Consider the following 20,055-nt stretch of genomic DNA (forward strand, 5'->3'; position numbering starts at 1 on the left):
GTTAATAAAAAAAATTAATTAGTAGATTTTTTTAATAACTCAAATATGTTTTTAATGAGTTTTTTAAATTAATGGACTAACTAATGAGTTTTATTAAATATGAGGGATTAAATGGTAATTTTTCTTTTTTTAAATAAAAAAACCAATTTTCTGTTTCCCATGTATTGATAAGATTTCATATTTTCTTAGCATATTCACTGAAAAGTTTACTTGCGCTGTACTTTCCCCAAGAACATGTTTATTGTTGACAATCCATCTGCAAATGGTTGGGCCAAATTAGAACAGTTTCACTCCAATTTCTTTCCTGTCCAAGTCCATATAACCATATTACATGAAGTCCAGGGCCCAGCAGAAATGACCCAAAAAACTGATTTACAAAAGCCTACCAAATGCTTCAGGCATGACAATAGAAAAACCATAACATGAGATTCCAACAGACACTGTTAGCATTAGCAACACAACTATACATGAGATATGATGATTATGAACTTTCCAGATCAATACCTTTGTTCCTGTAATCCATTTCTTTCCAGTCCTCTAGGCTGAGGCCTGAGAGACTCGTAGGCCTTGGGTTTTAAGAGCTCTAGCTCTGTGCCTTCTCTTGAAAACATCTTGCCTGAATCTCTTGGTCTCACTTTGTATTTCCATGAATGGCTTCCTTTCTATAGATTCTTTCTCCCTTTCCAACATCTTTTGCCTCTTTGCCACAGCCATAGCAGCATCCTCATTTTCCTGCTTTTGTCGCTCTGCCTCTTCCTGCACAAAACTTCCCTTTCAACAGACAATTATCTACAGCGTGCTCTAAAATGATTGTGCATATAAATGCATATATGAACACTGATCAAGAGAAATAACTGCAACATAATTGTTCAGCGATATATAAAGCTACAATGTCCACTCAGTGTGGTATTCCACGCAATTGTTTTGATTAGTTCTATCTGAAAACATGGAATAAAGTAGCTCATGTAGCACTAATAACCTTCAGAAAATAGAAATCAGATCAAGCAAATAAGATGATCTTAAACTCAGGCAATTTAGTGAAATTCAATATAGCAAAGCAGAGTAAAACAAAGAACCTGGAGATTACGGATAAGACTGTCAAGGGATTTGATCTTCCTATGTGGCCAACGCGGAATACCAAATTCCCTACACTTCCTCTTCAGCACTGTGAGTCCAACTTTCAGATTTCTCGAAGCTTCCGCAATGGGAAGATCAAAGTATTTAACAAGATCTTCTAAAGCAATTCTGGCTATGTCTTCTGTGGCTGCTCTTTTTTTCTTCTTTGCCATGACAGATGCTAAGTCAATAACAGAAGACCTCGAAGTCAAGAAGAAATTAAACATATATTTTCTATAATCACCAATAAAAGAATCAATTTATCATGAAATTTATTGGAGGAAAAAAATAAGTATTCTAGCAGATTATAACTATAAACTCTAGACAAGAGTAGCCACCATAACCATCAATTAAGAAAGAACACAAATGCCTCTAATTACTATTTTTTCCGTTTTATTTTGGTCTCATAATTGAAGAGGTTTCTCTGAAATGGAACCTGGTTCACTTGGTTCAATTTGTTGGCTCTTTGGTACTTGAGATGTAGCAACTGAATAAGGGAGACAATTTAGATCCTGATCTAATACAGGCAGATTTCTCTTAGACTGAAAGCAACCTTTGATCATTCTGCATTTTTCCTCGGATAAAAATTGCAATGGTTCTTCATCTGCTGTTCTGCTAATCAGCTTGAAAATAAGTTGAAGATCATTGGCCAGTGTTGGGACTGACTTCAGCTTGGGGTTTCTGAACACAACAAAAATAATTAGAGAGAACAGCAAATTGTGAGGAGAAAATCAAGTTTATAGGAGGTCCAAAACAAGGTGTGAAGTTTAAGAAACTCAATACTACTGCTAGTTGCAGTCAAAAATCGGGTTGAGGTCCCTCTCAATCCATATCAAGCCAATTATTTTATAATAAAAAGCACCATGAAGCAGGAAGTGAATTTGAAACCACTAGAATAAAGTTAAGAATCAAACCATCTTCATTAACTGTTCTTATTTTCCTTGAATAACTGAATTTATTTTTTATGTTCTAACTATCCATTTCACACCACTAGTTGTATCAAAAAAAAAAAAAAAAAACAACATTAGTTGTAGACTTGTAGTACAATTAATTTGCTGGAATTACTTTGGGTCAAAATGAGAAAAAGGATGAGGTTTCCAACTCTGTAAGTGCCACAAATTTAAGAATCGAAGATTTACAGATTCAATAACATGTAAGAGAAACATAATATTTACACTTGATGTCCTAAGCAATCACTTCTCATTAGGCATCCACCCGCCAATATGGAATCTAGATAATCATAAAATTAAAGCAAAACCATGAAAACAAATCACCTAACTGGTGAAAATGCATTACTCAAGTATTTTCCTCAACAAAAGAAGCACATATTTAACGTGAATTCAGTAAAAGATAACAGAGTTGTGATGAGATATAAGTGTAATTTATTAAAATGTTACGAAGGAGTTGGTGAGAAAACCTCAGTCATCAATGAGAAGAAGGCCCAAATTCTTGGATAGCATTTCCACTGCTTTGAAATTTAGAAATTCCTAGCCCTAAATTATACCACTTCAAACCCTTCAAGTGCTAGAGTCTTTATCAACTACATTTATGCTGTTATTATTTAAAGAAATCCTTCAGAATAGGCAATCTTTTGCTGAAAGCTTATTGGTTATCTTGGGGGTTACTGTTTGATCCCTATACTTGCTTCCCTTCTCAAGCAGAAAGGAGGCTTATAAGGCGTTTCTTTCATTTGAATAGAGCTCAAAATCAAAAGAAATGACCAGATAATTAAACAAGAAGGGAGGTACAGAACCTGCAATTTAGTTCTAATGCTTCATTTAGCAATTAATCCCACTGTTCTATGTACTAATATACTTTATCAACGTTTACCATAAAAAAAACTTGTAACCTTAATAGAAGCATAATTAAATTAGTGAATTTCACCTTCTGAATTGAGCGAATTACCAAATTATTGACTATCTTCGTCCTTTCATAAGCCAAAATGTCACAGCACACAATCAGTAGAATTTATATAACATGACCCCATCACATATATTAATCCCAAATGAAAAGGCACCAGACTGCCAGAAAGTTACATTTGGGGAAAAAGGAATAAGAATTGGAAATGGTGTAAGATTAAAGTAAATGGAAAAATGGGTTACCTAGAAATTGAGAGTAAAGAAGGAATGCGACTCAAATGAGGGGAGTGATGAGCATTAAATGCAAAAATGCAGTGCCACACACCGATCACTTGCCCTTCAAAAAGCTCCAGAACCCGAAATCTGTCCAACCTGAGAAGTGGGTTAGCTACCATTTCAACATATGGACCATCATCAGAGAAGAGAAACTCCCTCTCAACTTCCTTGTCCGTCCCATCCTTTAATCGGTACACATGCAAACTCCTGATAAACTCTGCCAAACTCAAAAAGAACAAAAAAATAAAAACAAAGAAGAAAAAGAAAGCAAACATTAAGAAAAGAAAATCAATCTCAGTTTTGGAACGAGGATGTATTGTTTGAAAAGGAAAACAAGGGATGGGATTGCTCAACCTCTGTTGATAGTGTTCTGAAAGATACGAAGAGCTGTTAAGGAATAATCCTGAGAGAAGTCCATGAGATCATGGTTAGAGAAAAGAAAGCAGTAACCAAAATCCAGTGGGTAGATAGAGAAATCAATGGCACGAAGCACAGATTTAGGCTCTATAGCAAGTTCGCATGATCTTTTAGCTGGTTCTCCTCTGCTCGTCCAGCCAATCCAAAATAAACTTTCTCCCTAAGTATTGAGCTCTCAATATATTTATAGTCTCTCTGTCTCTTTTTTATTACTTTTATGTATGAATAATTTAATTTATAATTAATGGAAAATTTTTTATTTTTTAAAAATGAACTAACTAATATCTTGTTTGGTATAGAAATTATCACTGTAATTTTTAAATTAACTTTTTATAAATATTAATCTTCTAGTATCCTTTTTTTTTATTACTAATTACAAAAGCAAAACAATATTTAATTAATTTCTGAATTGATAATATGGTATTTTGTTTTGCTTATGTGTAAATGTATAAATTTGTCGTAATCATTAATTTCACATATATAAATAACTAAATTATTTAGCTTTAATATTGGTAGTCTTTTCTTTTTGGTCAAAGTTGGTAGTTCATATTTGCCAAAAATAAAACAATATTGGCAGTTCATACCATTTATGGCCAATATCACATCTTTCTTTTCAAGTCATAGTTTTATTATTTTTTGAACTGACCTCTACATCAAATTTCTAAAAAAACCTTTTTCAAGTCATAGTTTTAATATTGTGCATCATGCTAACTCAAAATAATCCATCTTTCTTTAACTTTTAATGTAAAAATCTCCATTTACACCCCCCCTATCTCTCTCTCTATATATTTTCTTATAGCTTTTTTTATATTGATTATTACTAAAAAATTTGACTTATAATAAAATTATAATTAATTAAGAATTTGTAACTAATTTAGAATATATTTTGAAAAATGTAAATATAAATATTAAACCATATTATTATTTTTTTTTTATTTCTCTCGTTGTATAAAGCTTTTGATTTTGTTTTAATTATTTGATTATCTTATTCTTTTTTACGAGCGTTACTTTCATGTTTTTTATGGAAAGTAATTATTAGTTTTCGGATTATTGTTAATTTTTTCAATAAATATGATATTTCAAAAAACATCTGTAATGTAGACATCTATAAAAACAAAAGATGCATAGGCATTGGATTAACTCAAAAATTATATAAAATAAAATTTTATATAATTTTTAAAATTATATTATAGTATCTAATATCAATTTATAAATGCTGTATCGATACTTTGTTAATTGAATGATTCGTTATATATATATTTAAAAAAAACGTATTTAAACACCTTTCATATATTTTAATTATAAAATTCACATTTAAATATAGTCCGTTCGGTTAAAATAATAATAATAATAAAAAATTCACATCTTATCGATAAAATACCATGCCACATCACTTTCTTAAAATTATTTATTTATTCTCATCTATAACCAATCTAAAATTTATCCAAAATTTTATAATAATTTAATTTAATTTAATTTAAAATATTTTTGTCAGATAAAGAATTAAAATAACAAATAATTTTATAATTTTTTTTATAAAATCATTATGTCAAACGAATGAAATAAAATTAAACTATTTACATATCATTTTAAATAAAATCATATTATATATTATTACATGGTTGATTTTAATCTAATAGTTTTAAAATAAAAAAAAATTATTTACCTTGACTTAATATATAATTAAAAACACATATGATTTATATGATATATTCACATTTGAGTTTTCAATCTCTCAATCTCCCATTAAAAAAATCAGAAAATATCAAATCTAATCAAAGCTTTTTCTTTTTCCAAAGGTAAAATTATACAAGTTTAATCAAAGCTAAACAAAGTAAATAAATTTTATTTATTTTAAATGAGTTGTTTATGAAAAATTTATTTTTTAGAAAATAATTTAATTAAATTAAAAAAATAACTCACTTTTTCTAAAAAAGAATTTTGACTTGAAGTTAAGAAAAAATATTCAACTAAACAAATCCAAAATATTATACATTTTACTTCTTAGAAATAAGTCCTTGTAAAAGCTGGAAGATAATAGGAATTGGGAAAGATTACTCCAGCTCTTTGATTAATTATAAAAAATAATAAAAAATAGAATCACATTTGGTAATTGTGATGTGCCCACTTATATTTTGAGAATTAAATGTGAGAATATTATTTGAATTTTCTTATTCTAATAAAAGGACAAGAGTGGGTTGGTTTGAGTTAGCTTTTATAAGGCGCTGCAGTAGAGAATCCGAGGATTTTAACATTTCCTTATATGTTATTACACGCTAACTATGAGTCTGCTCCTTTGGATTTTACTCCCCCATAAGTTAAAAAAATACCTATTCTGCCACAAATACACCCGAATTTGAAGGAAGGGGCGTTTGGGTCAAAACTGAAAATAGAAAACAACAAAATGCTCACGAAAGCCTTACCAACGACCCAGCCCCCGCATGTCTGAGAAGTGGCAAAATTAAGTTAGGAATAGCAAAAGTCACATGCCAATATCTACAATAATGCCATTGGACTACCTCGTTTTAAGAGCTCGGACCGTTGGATTTGATTTTCACTCTGCAGTCTTTCGTCTTCTAGCAGACTTGTCCTTTTGCTTTTTTCGGTAAAGGGGAGGAGAGAGCTTCCTATGATCATCATCTGTTGAAGCTTGAAGCAAGATTAGAACAGACGCACCTAATTTTGCTTTTTGGATTTCAAACTACGGGCCCAACTTCAAGTGTCCAAATCCATCCACTAGCATCATTGTGCTCAGAATTTCCAGCCCACGCTGTGTCTGGGAAAAGCTCTTCATATTCTGAAAGGGCTGTTAAGTGCATGAACGATCAAAAATTATTGTCAGCACCAAAAAAAAAAAGATAATATAATTTATGAGACAGGTATATAAGTATTACCTGATCAAGCAAATGTCATTCCATATGGAGTGACGGATTTAGCTTGAAATTTATTAGAATTATTAATTGCTCTTTAACGCAAATTCAAATGAATTAAAATGAGTATTAATTCAATTGGCCTTTTAGGATTGTATAACCAATTGGTAGATTCACTAGGGAAGCACGGAATGTCGCATCCATTCAGAACTTGAAAGTTTAGTTGGAGGGGTTGTAGAACAAATGTATAGGGAGGTGATATTTTTCTCAAGCGGCTTCTTGTAATTTATTTACAGAAAGGGACCACAAATATGATTCTCTCCTTGTAACTGCTTTGCTATAATGTAGTTTGACGGGTAATTCTGGCTTGCGTTATTCCTTCCACTGTGCTTTTAAAGAATAAGGAAATATAGCAAAGATTACTGTGTAGTAAATGAAGGAAGATGCAGATCGTCCTTATGACTTTGCTTACCAGTTAATAATATATGCAATGATTATTTCCCTCAAATCAAATTTTAGAGAGGTTTAGCATTGAAAAAAATCATGTGATTATCAAAAAATATGAAATAATGTCGAAGGTAAAAGATAAAAATAAATATGACATAACATCTCACTTATATTATTATTAGGAATATAAATGGATAAAATAACCGTAAAAATTAAATTATTTAAATATATTAATAATATTTAAATTTATTCTAAATTCTATTAAAATTTAATTTAAAATATTCAAAATCAATTATTATTATTCGAATAAAATTAAACACATTTGATTTTATATATTTTAATTAATAATTTGTATAAAAAATATTTTTTATTAATAATTTTCATTTAAAAATTTTAATATTTTTAAAAAATATTAAAATTTTAATTTTTAAATGAAAATATATAAAAAATTTATGAACATTATTATAAAATATATATTTTTATATTAAATTAATTATTTATATAAATTAGTTCAAACAATTAATATCTATAAATAAAACTCGAATCCAATTCGAATCCTATATTATTTTTTAAATCTACATCCTAAATTAAATTATAACTATTCAAATTCATTTTATTAAAATTCAATCAAACTAACCTTTTGAAATCAAGTCCTATAACTACAAATCAATCATAACGAATATTCGAGCAAAAAAACTAACAAAAAATTATAAATTAAATCGATCCATAATTGAAAATACTATACACTAATATCTTGAAATCAAGCCCTATAACTACAAATCAATCATAATGAATATCGGAGCAAAAGAACTAACAAAAAATTATAAACAAAAAAGTAAAAAAAACCGAAAAATGAATGTGGCATTATTATTTTTTCATATACACTGAATCCACAGGGTCATGAGCTTCATTTATCCTTCTCTGCAGTTCGAAGTAACTCTCTAGCCATGGCAGAGAATGACTTAGCTGTGTCTTGCATCTCTGCAGTTCTTTGATTGATCCCCTGTCAAATTAAGCAGTTGAGTTGACAAATAACAAGGTAGTAAAGCAACAAAATGAAACCTGGATTCTTATTATCCTCTATAATTTGGTACCACAAGGAATTTAGGGATAAGCAAATTGTGATCATTAAAATGAAAATCGTTGCCAATCTATGCTGCCCTGCAAAGTGGCAGCCAGTAGCATAGAAAACCCAAGTTTCCATAACCTTAAGATCCAAGACCAGTATATCTAGGACATCCTGACATGTTCGCAAATTTTACATATCCGGAGAAGGCGGAGATCATATGAGAAATAGAAAAAGGTAACTTCTAGAGGATACCTGCAACTTCCTTATGTTCTCGTGTAACTTGTTTTCAGCCATTTTAGCAGCAGCATTTGTCTCCTGCAGCCAACGATAAAAGAGTGATGCTACTGTAGACTTGTTAAAAGAGAGAAGAGGTGTGCTCCTGAACACAAGAACATCATGCAAGTGCATACAGTGGAAGCCTATGTTTACTGCTGAGCTTGAATCCTACCGAGTAGGCTGATATTTCTTTTGTGGCAAATAGTTTACTGACATTTCCAGCAAAGATTCGGTCTCTGAATTTTTAAGAAATCATAGTATATTGCATAGCAGGACAGTCTGGATAACCAACAACATTATGGCATATGTTGATCAATGCAGAGCGATTCTTGCACCAGAGAAATTCTCTATTGTGGTAGCAAAAACAAGCATAAATGATACTTACGCCAGATGAAGAAAACCCATATTTCTTCTTGATTTGATCAATGGCACCAGCCTTTTCATCCTGTTCCTCTTCCTTGACAATTTTGTCATTCTTAACCTTCATCTGCTTTATTTTCCCTAAAACAAATTTTAAATGAATTAGAAAGTCTAGTTGAATGTTATATTCAGCAACTTCAAGCCATATAGAAGAAAACCAATTGTATCTTCTCAACCCTACTTTACCTAAGCTTCTTCCTCAACTAGTTCATAAGCATTTTTCTAGTTTTAAAAGCTTAAATACCCTTCCAAGGTAAATCAAAGAATTTTATTGGGTTGCACAAAAAGAATGAATATAATCTTACTGTGAATAACTGACCTTTAAAAGCCTGAAATTTGCTTGCCAATTTCTGCTTATTAAGAGCAGCCAAAATGTTCTGATCCTTGGGCCTCTCTTCATGATCATCAAGGTCAATATCATCTTTACAGGCCACAAATAAAAAATAAAAAATAAAAAAAAAAAAGACCATATGATTGATTATTGAAAATTTGCAGAAAATGCATTAAGTACAGAAGAAACTAAAACAAAGGAGAAATTAGAGTGAGACTTGAGAGTGAACTTTGACAATTTTAATATAACTTCAAATATGAACTTCCCGACTGCCAGCGTCAGCATAACTAATGTTCTGTTAACTCATTTACAGATGTCATCAATTGTCAAATTACAATGAAATCCATGGGAAAATATATTTGCATATGATATACATAAAGAACATACATACCTATGTCTAAGTCATTCTCATCTGCCTCTATGGCAATGCTATTGCTATTTTCTGCGTTACATGCAAAGTTAGCTGTTGACAAGATCATCGAAAGTTCTTCTATACTTTCTCTTGTATCTTCTGTTTCCACCTCAGAAACTTGCTTCGGTTTACTTCCTTTGATATCCTTAATCACAGAGCTAAAAATACCCTAGCACACCAAGCAAGAAACCATAACTACCCAACTATCGAGGCACAAATAAAAATGTGTAGCTACAAGCCACAATGTACCTTTTTCTTTTCCTTTTGAGCCATAGCTCCAGAGGCAAGCCCTTCTTGTGATGGCATTAGATCTTTTCTGTAGACTTGGCTGACACTGTCCAAAAACCTAAAAGTAATGTGAAAGGTCAAAAAACAAGCATGCTTGAAGGACTTCATCGAAAACGCATTTTCCTGAAGTAATTCAATATGATTTGAATTTCAATTTCAGTGAGAAAGAGTGTATTTCCATAATGAACAAAATAACAAAACCTAAACTTCTCTTACAGCAAGTACAACTATTGGGACCACCTCCAAATTAAGACTCCAAAGTGCACAAACTAGTTAATGCCCAGAATTATCGTTCCCTAGTTCAGATTTTCGTTCATTTGTGTTGTTCATATATTTTGTTAGAAAATCAGCTGGTAAAAGTTCATTGGCCTTATACAGAAATTAATAAAATGATTGTAAAAGATCTTTTTAATCTCTCTCTCTCAGTAGCTATGGATTAAAGACATGATCTTCTGCTTCCACAACAGGAACGATGACAAAATAATCTCAAGTAAATGTATATACCTGAATTGGTCCTTTTGAAGCAAAACTGATACTAAAAACATTTCTTGATCACCATTCACCTGCAAGAGAAGATATTACAGTGTTCGTATGAATGTTTCTCTTCTTAAGCAACAATTTGAAGGAGAAAATTAGGCTGCTGTACCATAACAATTTCTCCATCCTGTGAACAACATATTGAACTATCTGATAAGGAGTTCAGCTTTGGTGAAGCATAAGTGAAACCTCTTATTGAGGATTCCCTTATTAATGATAAATCTGGCAAAGACCTTGAAATTCAAACAATTCATAGGATGACTTGCATTAGATCACTTCTGAGTATATTTGGCTGTATGCCACACGCAAATAAGCAAATAAAACTGTTAAAAGTTCAGAGAATGTTGCAATTGTGACGCATATTTTGCTTGTTCTTCGGTTGAAGGCTCAAATTTTCTTTCAAAAGACGTTAAAGTACTCTATACCATAATTACCATACAGCCATTACCTTTTCTTTTAAAAAAATACCAAAAAAAAAGGGAGAGAGAGATCGAAGTGTTGTTGCTTGACCTGAATTAGACATGTCAAAGTAGATCATATTTGCTTTTCCAATTAAAAAGAACGTTAATATTGAAGTGGTCCCATGTGTATTCTGAAGGTCAATGTTATTAATTGGAATGAACATCGTCATGTCCCACTATATTTTCAATACTATAGTGATGGAAACTAAAGAATAAACTGAGAAAATCGCCACCTTATTTCAATTTTTCCAGTAGTGAAAAGGAGCACAAGGCCAACATCTGATGCACAACAGAATATTGAAGCCCAACAACATAAAGAGGAATGAAACTTCTTTTTGTAGTAAACCTTCTTGACCCCCTGATAAAAAATAAAAGAGGAGAAGAACAAAAAGAATGGGATATCAGCTGAAGTTGTTCCCTAAAATTTCATTTATTAAATGAATGCAACAGTGTTTACCTGAACAATATGGTTTAGTGAATAGACATACACTGCTTTCTCAGAACATATCAGTAGAGAAGACTGCTTCAGTGAATCCTCAACAGGATTCCCTTTGCTCAGATCTGAATCATTTGGCACATTTGATCCTCCAGCTAACACAGCTTGCTTGTCTGTAAAATAATGAATCGGTAATTCTTTTAGTCCAATTCTTAGATGGCACCAAAAATAGATCGAGTAATCCCTCAAGAGACCATCTTTTAGGTTTCCCACATACATGCATTGACTACTGTACTAAATATAAAAGAAAAAGCTAGTGCCTACCCAAAATTTGCATGAATAAAGCTTTAGATGGTTTATTAGGATGCACTGTGCTAGTGCTCAGCATGTTTCCAGTATTGACATCAACAGCCAAAACTGATGAATCCTTTGTGGCAACCACTAAAACATTCTTCTCAAAGCCTTGCAGACTGCAAGTCTCAAACTGCAAAGAGATGATTCCTGTGGAAATTTCACTGGCAATATGCTTTTGATACAGCAGTGTCGGTCCTTTTAGATCAATTAGTGAAACCTGTACATTCATTACAACAGTTTGAACCACAATTAGGTGCTCAGGACACAAGTTGGACAAGACAGATTTATCTCCCAATTTTCAGCTGTTAAATGATGTTTTGGACATAAAGAAAAGATCAAATATGATTACCTTCTATTAAAATTTATTCTTAGACTATTATCAATAATGTTTCACATTCAACAATTTAGAATATGTAACTTCGTGCATTCCCCTGAGCCTAAATCAGTATTTGATTGATAAACGCAGAAAGGAACTATAGAACAGGAAAGGAGAAAAGGCTTACATATCCTTGATCAGACCCGACTGCAAGATGTTCTGAGTTGTGGCTGATGCTCATTGAAAGTACAGAACCATTCACCTTCACAAGTTTGAGACTCTGGATGATGTGCTGGTTTCCTCTCTTGGAACTTCCTGGAAAGAGAGGCATGCATAAATGCTGATAGTCACACAAATATCACTATATGACAGATGCAGATGAAAGAACTCAAGCTACCTCCACATGGTTAAGTGTCATAACTCAATCTGGTATTGCATGACTGACATGCACAATTCATGATGGTCTCAAGGTTAAAAAGCAAAATGCAATAGACATCAAACACTTAATAGTTTACTTGGATCATGTATGTGTTCAGAAGTACCTTGGAAGGACATAAAACTGTTCTCTGTGGCATATGGCTCAGGTTTAAACTTAAAAATGCGAACCTGCAGATAACATATACAGTAAAATACTAGATCATTCTAGAAAAACAAAATTGCAAGTGAAAAATGTATAAATTACGTTGTGATATTTGTAAAATCCAATGAAAATAACATCTCACCATTCCACTCTGGTCCCCTGAAATAAGAATCCGCGAATTGCCATCAAAATACAAGGCCGTTATTGCTATACCGCTTAAAGAAAAATCATCTTCACTCTGCACAAAGATTTCTTTTATTAAATAGAGTAAATATAGTAAGGATAAAAAAGGAAATTGAAAAATACAGTAGAAGCCTGTCATAAATACAAAACTCTCCCCAAAATATGTTGTTTGCTTGCCTTAAAAAAAATGACTGAAGAAAAAAAAAAGATCAATATCAAGAAGAATTAGTAAATTTTCATCTCTTTCAGATCATTTCCGTAAGCCTGACTAAATCTCATTGCCAATGCCTAGGTTTTTTTTTTTAAATAATAATATGAATAAGAATAAGAAACTAGGTTAAGAAGACTGAACTTCTACAGCCCAAATAAAAAACTACTGAGAAGCAGGAACAAAGCCTAGACAATCTCAATAAAGGCAGAAAACAGCAACTAAGAGCTCATTTCTTTCAGAAACTGTTAACATCTAAGGGCTTATAAAATTTACCTGTTGTTTTAATGATAAAATGGGGATAAAAAATGGAGAAGATGCTTGCCAAAAGTTAATGGCTCCATCACTATGTCCAGTTATGTACAAGTTTTTAATCTTTGCAAACCCACTGAACGAGGCAGGATTTGGGGGAGTTCCATCTTTCGTTTTTGCTTCAAAAGGAAATAGAGGTGGAATGTTTTTGGAGAACATGAGGTAATCCTGCATTACCATAAAATTTGTAGTCAACAGACTAGACTATCATGATTAATTTAGACAATTCAATGCTAAAGCTTTACCATTGTGTTACCTCATCCCCAAAACTCCATATGTAAGGGTTCTGTGTGACGAATTTTGCTAGAGTGATGCTTGACTCAGCAAATGGCATCTTCGCAATGACCTCCTTTGGCAATGAGGGGGAACTCCTAGATTGGGTTAGTAGAAGATACTTTTCAATCTTACAATCATCATACACATAAACGTGCCCTGATTTTCCAAGGACGAGAAGAGAATCCTCTTTATGTTTGCTTTGATCCAAAGAGTTTGAGATGATCTCCATGTCAATGCAAGGCTCTGACAAATGAAGACCTAACTTTATTGTGGGAGCTTCAGTATGCTCATTTAACAAGACAACCTGCCCCACCAGAATAAAACTTGTGTAGTTTTAACTCAAAAGCAAAGAAAATGTCTGTTATCTACTACGTACTGCAAAGCTAAAGTTTGTCAACCAAAAACTAAGATAAATTGTTGTCAATAAAATCAGTAGCAACCAATTTGGAATCAGAGGATATAAGAACCACAGACAGTTAGTCACTGAGACCTGAAACAAAGTTGAGCACATTTGCTCCATTGGCATGAGATATAATAGAAAATCAACCCATACCTGCAACAAGTTGGTAGATGCCGAGTCAGAAGCACCCATAATGTAGAGTCGACTTGCCTTCCCATCAGCCTGAAGCCATTTGAGTGATGCAATAGGAATTCTGTCGGACTTGTATCCCAGATTGAGTTTATAGAGAGGAGCACTTTGAGTGCCGCTGTCTGAGGCTATTTCAGTTCTTGAATTAGGGTTAGCAGGAATACTCCAGATAAAAATCTCACCATTACTATAGCCAATAGCAACTTTACTTCCAAAAGGACAAGTCCAGCATGCAGACGTTACTTTCTTGTTCTCATTATATTGTGACTGCAACAAGCTTCCCCCTGTTGTAAAAATGGTTTTGCTTTCTCGAATTTCCCACAGTGTGATTAGGCCATCTCTAAATACTATAAGAACCCTGAATTTTTCCAAATGACAAGGAATGATGTCTCTGAGAATGATGTCATATAAGAAAAATACACCAAGCGAGTTAATTTATCAAGTATGGAAAATAAGCAGCAAGAACCTCTACAAACATGGGCCGTAGAGCTTAATAGACTAACACATGCAAAATTGTCCAGGCTAGTTCATAACTGTTTAGTATTTTTCCTCATTTTTTATTCGAAATCTTCATCTGTTGAAACTGGAAATAAAAGTACCTTGAAAGGAAAAGATGATAGCTTTGTATCATTCTGAAAATTCCCTTTCTCAATATAACACCCTGCAGCGCTTGGTGCAGTTCTCCCACATATGTGAGAAAAGAAAATTTGTAAATATAAGCTCTAACAATTAACTATTAGAATAAATTGCATTAACTATTTTGCTTTCGATGGGGACCCATATCCAAAGGTCTCCGATATTTAGTGGAGAAAAGAGTGCAAGTTAGAGCCGTTAAACTCAATCTTTGTCTTCTCACCTTCCCTTCCCATGTATTCTACAAATCCAGTAGTAAATATTTTTTCTTATAATTCTTAATTGGGAGTTCACTATAAGGCCAGATCAATAGACAACATAGACAGATGCATTTTTCTCCATTTTAAGAAATGGTGAAAGTTGTATGTGTTGCTAGGATAGTTAGGCAACTGTAACAGAGATTGCCCTTTTGAAAAATAGAGCGCCAGGGGTAAAATAGAGATAATCACTGCCATGAATATCAGGCCAATTAAGCACAAAATCAACAAGGGAATGTGAATACCTCTTGCTTTCAGCTGTTGGTTGAGGTAATATGTGCAATACAGCAGCATCGGTAGGAACTTCAGCTGGCTTCCCTAAATGCAATAATTGATCAAGTTAATCACCAAAGCTGGTGGTTTGCTTTAGAAAGAATAATTCTCATGCTTAGTGAAATAAACTAACATAATTGGTACTTTGGAAAAATGAACCGGTACATCAAATAGGGAATATGCCTTGACGCTTAAAATTTAGCTTGTGGACAAAGAACATGGAAGTTAATATACTTCTTTGGAAGATTTTTTTCTTTCTTGTCCTAGTAGTTTAAATGAGAACATAAGATAAACATGTCCAAGTTTTAGAAAAGCATCTTGTGCAATTCATATCTGATATCCTTCTCTGAGGCCCTTCAGATAGAAGGTGTCTAGTATAGTAATTATACAATAGTCAACAAGTTTCAATTGGAAATTCACAGCAAAAATGGATATTAAAAATTGGTCGAACATCGAAATCAGTAATAGACTATATACTTCAAAATATATGCTATCCTTGACTACTTTTATGCAATATATCATGCAGTGGAAGTAACCTCTACAACCACATTAATGGTATATAGTAGGCTTCATCGGCCTTTTTCTCGAGGACAACTGTGTAAGGTGGAGAAAAATAAAATAAAAGAAACAAAAACTAATACCAGCAACAGCAAAAAAAAAAAAATGGAGTCACCAGAATTCATCTCACCATGAGAAGCAGGGAGAGGTATAGCGTATTGCATTCGTTGTATATCACATGTTTCTACATCAAGCCTTAATACTGATATATTACCAGCAGAATCTCCAACATACCTGCGAGTAGATGTGTTATAATTATATGAAAGGAATTCAAGCAGATAACTTGTTCATCCTCTTAAGAAGTTGAGAAACACTTACATGTATGGACAATGTTGCATTACTGCGACTGAGGTAATGTCTTCTTTAAAAACATGCACACGACACACCAACTTCTTGTTCACGTCCCAAACCTAAGTGAAAATTTTACTTTAAAAAATCAACACCCCCAAATGACCATCCAATTCACAAGATAAACATACAAATAGACTGGCATACTTAGGCGCCTAAGATAAGGAAAACAAAGAGATGAGTAAGGAAAGTTTCAGAAGCGGAAATAAGTGAATTTGGAGAAATTATACCTCAATATGGTTCTTGGAAGTTACATTTAGAAGGACGCCTTTATTCTGAATGAACTGATAATTCAAATAACAAATCGGGACTAATATTAGTCTATTAATAGACTAAACGAAATTATATTTTTGAGATTGCTTTCGTATGAAATATTGCTGAAGTGCAAACAAAAAAAGGCAAATGAAACCTGTAAAAACTTGCTTGGCACTGCCTCAGGACATTCCAGCAAAAGTTGAGTGTTATCTTTCCCAAATAATTTGATTCTTCCATCTCTGAACGGACAAAAAGAAGATATTAACCGAACCATGGTTTTTATGTTTAAGCCAATCAATTATACATATCAACTTATTATATCCAAATTAAAAAAAAAAAAAACACCTTATTATATCCAAATAGAAGAAGCGAGAAAGAATGCGTTAAATTTGAGCTGACTACAGGAGACTAACCGGGTAGAAATAGCAAGAATCTTTTGAACGGAGTCATAAGCCAACATGTTTCCTCTCGATGGTATCCCATAATGGAACGCCAGGCGGGGGTCTACGTCACTGGGTTTTATACCTTCCAAGTTCCCCGCAGGCTAAGATAAAACGCCAAAAAATCAATGTCAAAGTCACATTTTTGTTTGATAGCTCTAAATTTCTTATGAGAAAGCTACTATTTGAGAATAAAAAGTGGTTTAAAATAAACTAGTAAAATAATAAGGCATCTAACAGCAATCCTCATTTGGATGTACATGACGTTGCTTGTTCCTAGGCTTTGTGTTGTATAATTCTTACATAGGATCCCTGGTAGTGCTTTTTTTTAACTGGGATTTAAAAAGTTAACAGGAAACCCGAAAAGAGGATATATCATGACCCGATTGCTACACTTTTTTGCTTTTTTTCCCAATGAAGAACTTATTGAGAGAACTGACCATTAAAACAATTAATAAAATCTGATGGACAATTGAGACTTGACTTGGGACCCTTCCGCCAGGGGCATTGGCAGTGGACCCGGGTGTCTCAGTAACATGAATTAGCTTTCATGGGCTCATACTATATCCTTGAAATAAGAATACCACCGCCATTCACATGTATTTGTAAAATATAACATAATCTGGTGACTGGGTTTAGTCAATAAATTAAGCTAATTAAGATCCCAACTTCTGTGTTCACACGTATTCTACAATAAATTAATAATAACAAATTGTCAATCATATACAGTAAAAGTAGATTTCTTTATTTAATAAAGCTTTCATGTAAATCTCAATAAAAATTAATCTAAGCCCTCTAATCGAAATTCTAATTAACAGTTACAAGAACAAACAATTATCTATTTCATGATTAAGAAATGAGTTTCTATTTTTTTTAACTTCTGTTTCTGAAAGATAAGTTAATACAGTATGTTAAAGGTTAATTTTTTGTATCATTTAATATATATAAGAAAATAAAATACTGTTTGTCTTTGTTGACTAACCGACCGACACTATGACCACTAATTGCATTATCTGAGGTTAAGACTAATTTCTTTTCCTTTCCTTAGAGGCTCGACCGTTAGATTCAGTTTTAATTTTTTGTTATGATAAGACAGTCCCCCTTTATTTTGCAAGTTTTAATTGAGTTGACGTGTAACTTTTATTAAAGATAATAAAAGGGGATCCAAGGTTTGGATAACTTGCCACCTATCCCTATCTGTAGAGAAATTCTTAGATTAACATGCATGGCCCATTAAAAAAGAGGGCCAAGTACTGTAGTACTATTGACAAAAAAAAAAAAAGGTACTGTAGCACACTCACGCATGTGGCGTGGATAAATCTATTAAGAGGAGAATTGCCAAAGAACGTATATGCAAGGATGTGATGTGAGCTTAGTCACCAGCTTAATTATACAGTAACTCCGTTAGGCTCGAAACTCCCAAAACTTAAAAGAGAGACTTTCTCAATACTCAAATTATAAAGAAAAAAATACAAATCCAATCCACTGCAATACCTTTTTCTTTATTACTTTCAACTAGAAGAAATTGTTTTCATATTTGATTACGCGTAGTTAATTTCATCGCTAGAAAACAATTTTCCATATATACTAATTTAATCATGAATATGATAATGCCTGTTATGCATGAACCCCCCCAAAAAATCCTATTATGCAAATTTATAAGCCGGAGGTCCTTTTTTTTTTCTTTTTTCTAATGGAAAAATCAGGTAGTAAGAGCATGAGTTTAAGCTGCATTCTGCCATTGAAGGCAACATAATAGGATGCCATTGCTACATTGCTGAGAAATAAAAGTGAAATAAATATCTAGTATCTTCCAGCTCAGCGAATTACTAAATCTGAACTAAATGTCCATATTCATGACGGTTATTTGCTATTTTTCTTTTCTTTCAGTTCTAGCCATGTTAGAATTGAAAAAATCTAGCTCAGGAGGAAATAAGGTGAAAATGAAAGAGGAAAAAGAAGGCACACTCAAGCTTCAGTTTGAAATCATCATTCAGAAAGACAAGAAAATTGAGATGCCAAGGTCGATTGGATTTGCAAAATTTAAAACAAATGCATCGTCACACAAAACTATATCAGAGAGAAGAAAACCAATTCATAGTGCTAAAGGCATAATCACAAAACTAAGCTATTACCAAAAAGAAAATCCTTAGCCAAGCATATAAGCATCAAAATCAACGAAAGAGAGAAAAGATCAAAGAACTGAAAACAAAACAGAAATCAGATTTCAGATCAGAGGAGAATGCAACTTCGCAGAGATCCGAAGCAATCGATGCATTTCCAATTCAAAGAAAGAAATAGATAGATCATGTTCATCAGTTACCTTCTTCGAACTCGAAGCCTTCTCCACGAGCTTCTTCACAAACATACCAATCCTCTTCCAGAAACCACCGATGAAGTTTGGATTCACCGCCGAAAGCAAACCCGCTGCAAGAGACGACGATACAGAGAGAAGAAAGAGGATGAAGGTGAAGTGGCTGATCGTTATGGAGTAGGTAGTGAGTGTAGGGACGGTTTAAGTAGGCTTTTGTTCGATCACGTAACGGTGGTCAGGTGATCCAATCAAGAGATTGCTTTGCTGGCTGGAGAGGAGAAATAGTTTTGACTAATATGGGTATGATTTTAAATACGACAAAAGAGGCAAAGGAAAACGCAATTAAAGCCATTTATTATATTTTTATTTGAATACCCTATGACCATGACCTTCTCGGACAGGTTAAATAACGACACGTTGCGCGACTCTGATTTCATTGTTTGGACCGACGCCCTGTGCCTGCTGCTTTAGGAAATCACAGTTGATGGAGAAATGCTACTGAACGAGCAATTATATACATAGCTTCCTGGGCTCTCGCTAACTGGTTTCCACTTGGACAAATATGACGTTGAAACGTGGCAATTCAAATCCAGGCGGGGTCTACCATGATTGGCCACGATATTTGGGGAGATATGTGGCGAAACCGAAAGCAGTTTGGTTCTTTTCTTTGTTTGCGGTTTTACAGTAGTTTTTTCATTAGACAAGATTGTTAAATTTGCCTTTTCAAATATTTACTTTCTTTTTTCTTTCAAATTTTATTAATTCTTTTTTTAGGTATAAATCAACCAACACATTTGTGACGAATTGATCCATTAAAGAGGTAATATCAGCTTCATTGTGATAATATCCGCTTAAATTTTATTGTTTGTTTGATATGGCTCATTTTATAATAAGAAATTTAAATTTTTATAAAATTATTCAAAATTTTAAGTTTCAAAATAAAA

At 32.9% G+C, this 20,055-nt stretch overlaps 2 protein-coding genes across 6 annotated transcripts; both read right to left on the reverse strand.

Annotated features, from left to right (window-relative positions):
• Positions 1 to 277: 277 nt before the first annotated feature.
• On the reverse strand, positions 278 to 3,833 carry LOC110608640 (protein RKD5). Of its 2 annotated transcripts, none has more exons than XM_021747914.2 (5): positions 3,606 to 3,833; positions 3,219 to 3,468; positions 1,670 to 1,797; positions 1,077 to 1,297; positions 278 to 756 (listed from the first exon to the last, which is right to left on the reverse strand). In XM_021747914.2, the coding sequence occupies exons 1-5, from the start codon at positions 3,667 to 3,669 to the stop codon at positions 538 to 540; spliced, it is 882 nt and encodes a 293-aa protein (XP_021603606.1). In that variant the 5' UTR covers positions 3,670 to 3,833; the 3' UTR covers positions 278 to 537. The 2 variants fall into 2 exon arrangements, with proteins under 2 accessions (XP_021603606.1, XP_021603605.1); XM_021747913.2 differs by having other exon boundaries at positions 1,553 to 1,797.
• Positions 3,834 to 7,682: 3,849 nt separating this feature from the next.
• LOC110609749 (syntaxin-binding protein 5) lies at positions 7,683 to 19,415 on the reverse strand. Of its 4 annotated transcripts, none has more exons than XM_021749529.2 (24): positions 19,121 to 19,411; positions 16,771 to 16,901; positions 16,512 to 16,596; positions 16,333 to 16,386; positions 16,073 to 16,164; positions 15,885 to 15,988; positions 15,169 to 15,241; positions 13,998 to 14,424; positions 13,425 to 13,748; positions 13,133 to 13,336; positions 12,608 to 12,703; positions 12,428 to 12,491; positions 12,073 to 12,200; positions 11,540 to 11,786; positions 11,237 to 11,388; positions 11,013 to 11,137; positions 10,428 to 10,551; positions 10,286 to 10,344; positions 9,743 to 9,839; positions 9,473 to 9,662; positions 9,070 to 9,171; positions 8,716 to 8,831; positions 8,307 to 8,369; positions 7,683 to 7,988 (listed from the first exon to the last, which is right to left on the reverse strand). In XM_021749529.2, the coding sequence occupies exons 1-24, from the start codon at positions 19,163 to 19,165 to the stop codon at positions 7,893 to 7,895; spliced, it is 3,198 nt and encodes a 1,065-aa protein (XP_021605221.1). In that variant the 5' UTR covers positions 19,166 to 19,411; the 3' UTR covers positions 7,683 to 7,892. The 4 variants fall into 4 exon arrangements, with proteins under 4 accessions (XP_021605221.1, XP_021605223.1, XP_021605226.1 ...); XM_021749531.2 differs by having other exon boundaries at positions 13,998 to 14,391; positions 19,121 to 19,410; XM_021749533.2 differs by lacking the exons at positions 7,683 to 7,988; positions 8,307 to 8,369; positions 8,716 to 8,831; positions 9,070 to 9,171 and having other exon boundaries at positions 9,495 to 9,651; positions 19,121 to 19,415.
• Positions 19,416 to 20,055: the final 640 nt, after the last annotated feature.

Source organism: Manihot esculenta, chromosome 2, assembly GCF_001659605.2.
Source record: "Manihot esculenta cultivar AM560-2 chromosome 2, M.esculenta_v8, whole genome shotgun sequence".
In the NCBI taxonomy this organism is placed as follows: Eukaryota; Viridiplantae; Streptophyta; class Magnoliopsida; order Malpighiales; family Euphorbiaceae; genus Manihot; species Manihot esculenta.

Bases quoted from the DNA above. Each gene is read 5' to 3' on its own strand.
- LOC110608640 (XM_021747913.2), bottom strand. From the start codon at position 3,669: ATGGACTTCTCTCAGGATTATTCCTTAACAGCTCTTCGTATCTTTCAG. The intron at 3,469-3,605 runs GTTGAGCAATCC...TGAGTTTGGCAG, and splicing joins TCAGAACACTATCAACAGAG to AGTTTATCAGGAGTTTGCAT. The intron at 757-1,076 runs GTTCTTTGTTTT...AGTTTTGTGCAG, and splicing joins GTCTTATCCGTAATCTCCAG to GAAGAGGCAGAGCGACAAAA.
- LOC110609749 (XM_021749529.2), bottom strand. From the start codon at position 19,165: ATGTTTGTGAAGAAGCTCGTGGAGAAGGCTTCGAGTTCGAAGAAG. The intron at 16,165-16,332 runs GTATAATTTCTC...ATTTTCACTTAG, and splicing joins CTTCCAAGAACCATATTGAG to GTTTGGGACGTGAACAAGAA. The intron at 11,787-12,072 runs GTAAGCCTTTTC...ATGAATGTACAG, and splicing joins TCGGGTCTGATCAAGGATAT to GTTTCACTAATTGATCTAAA.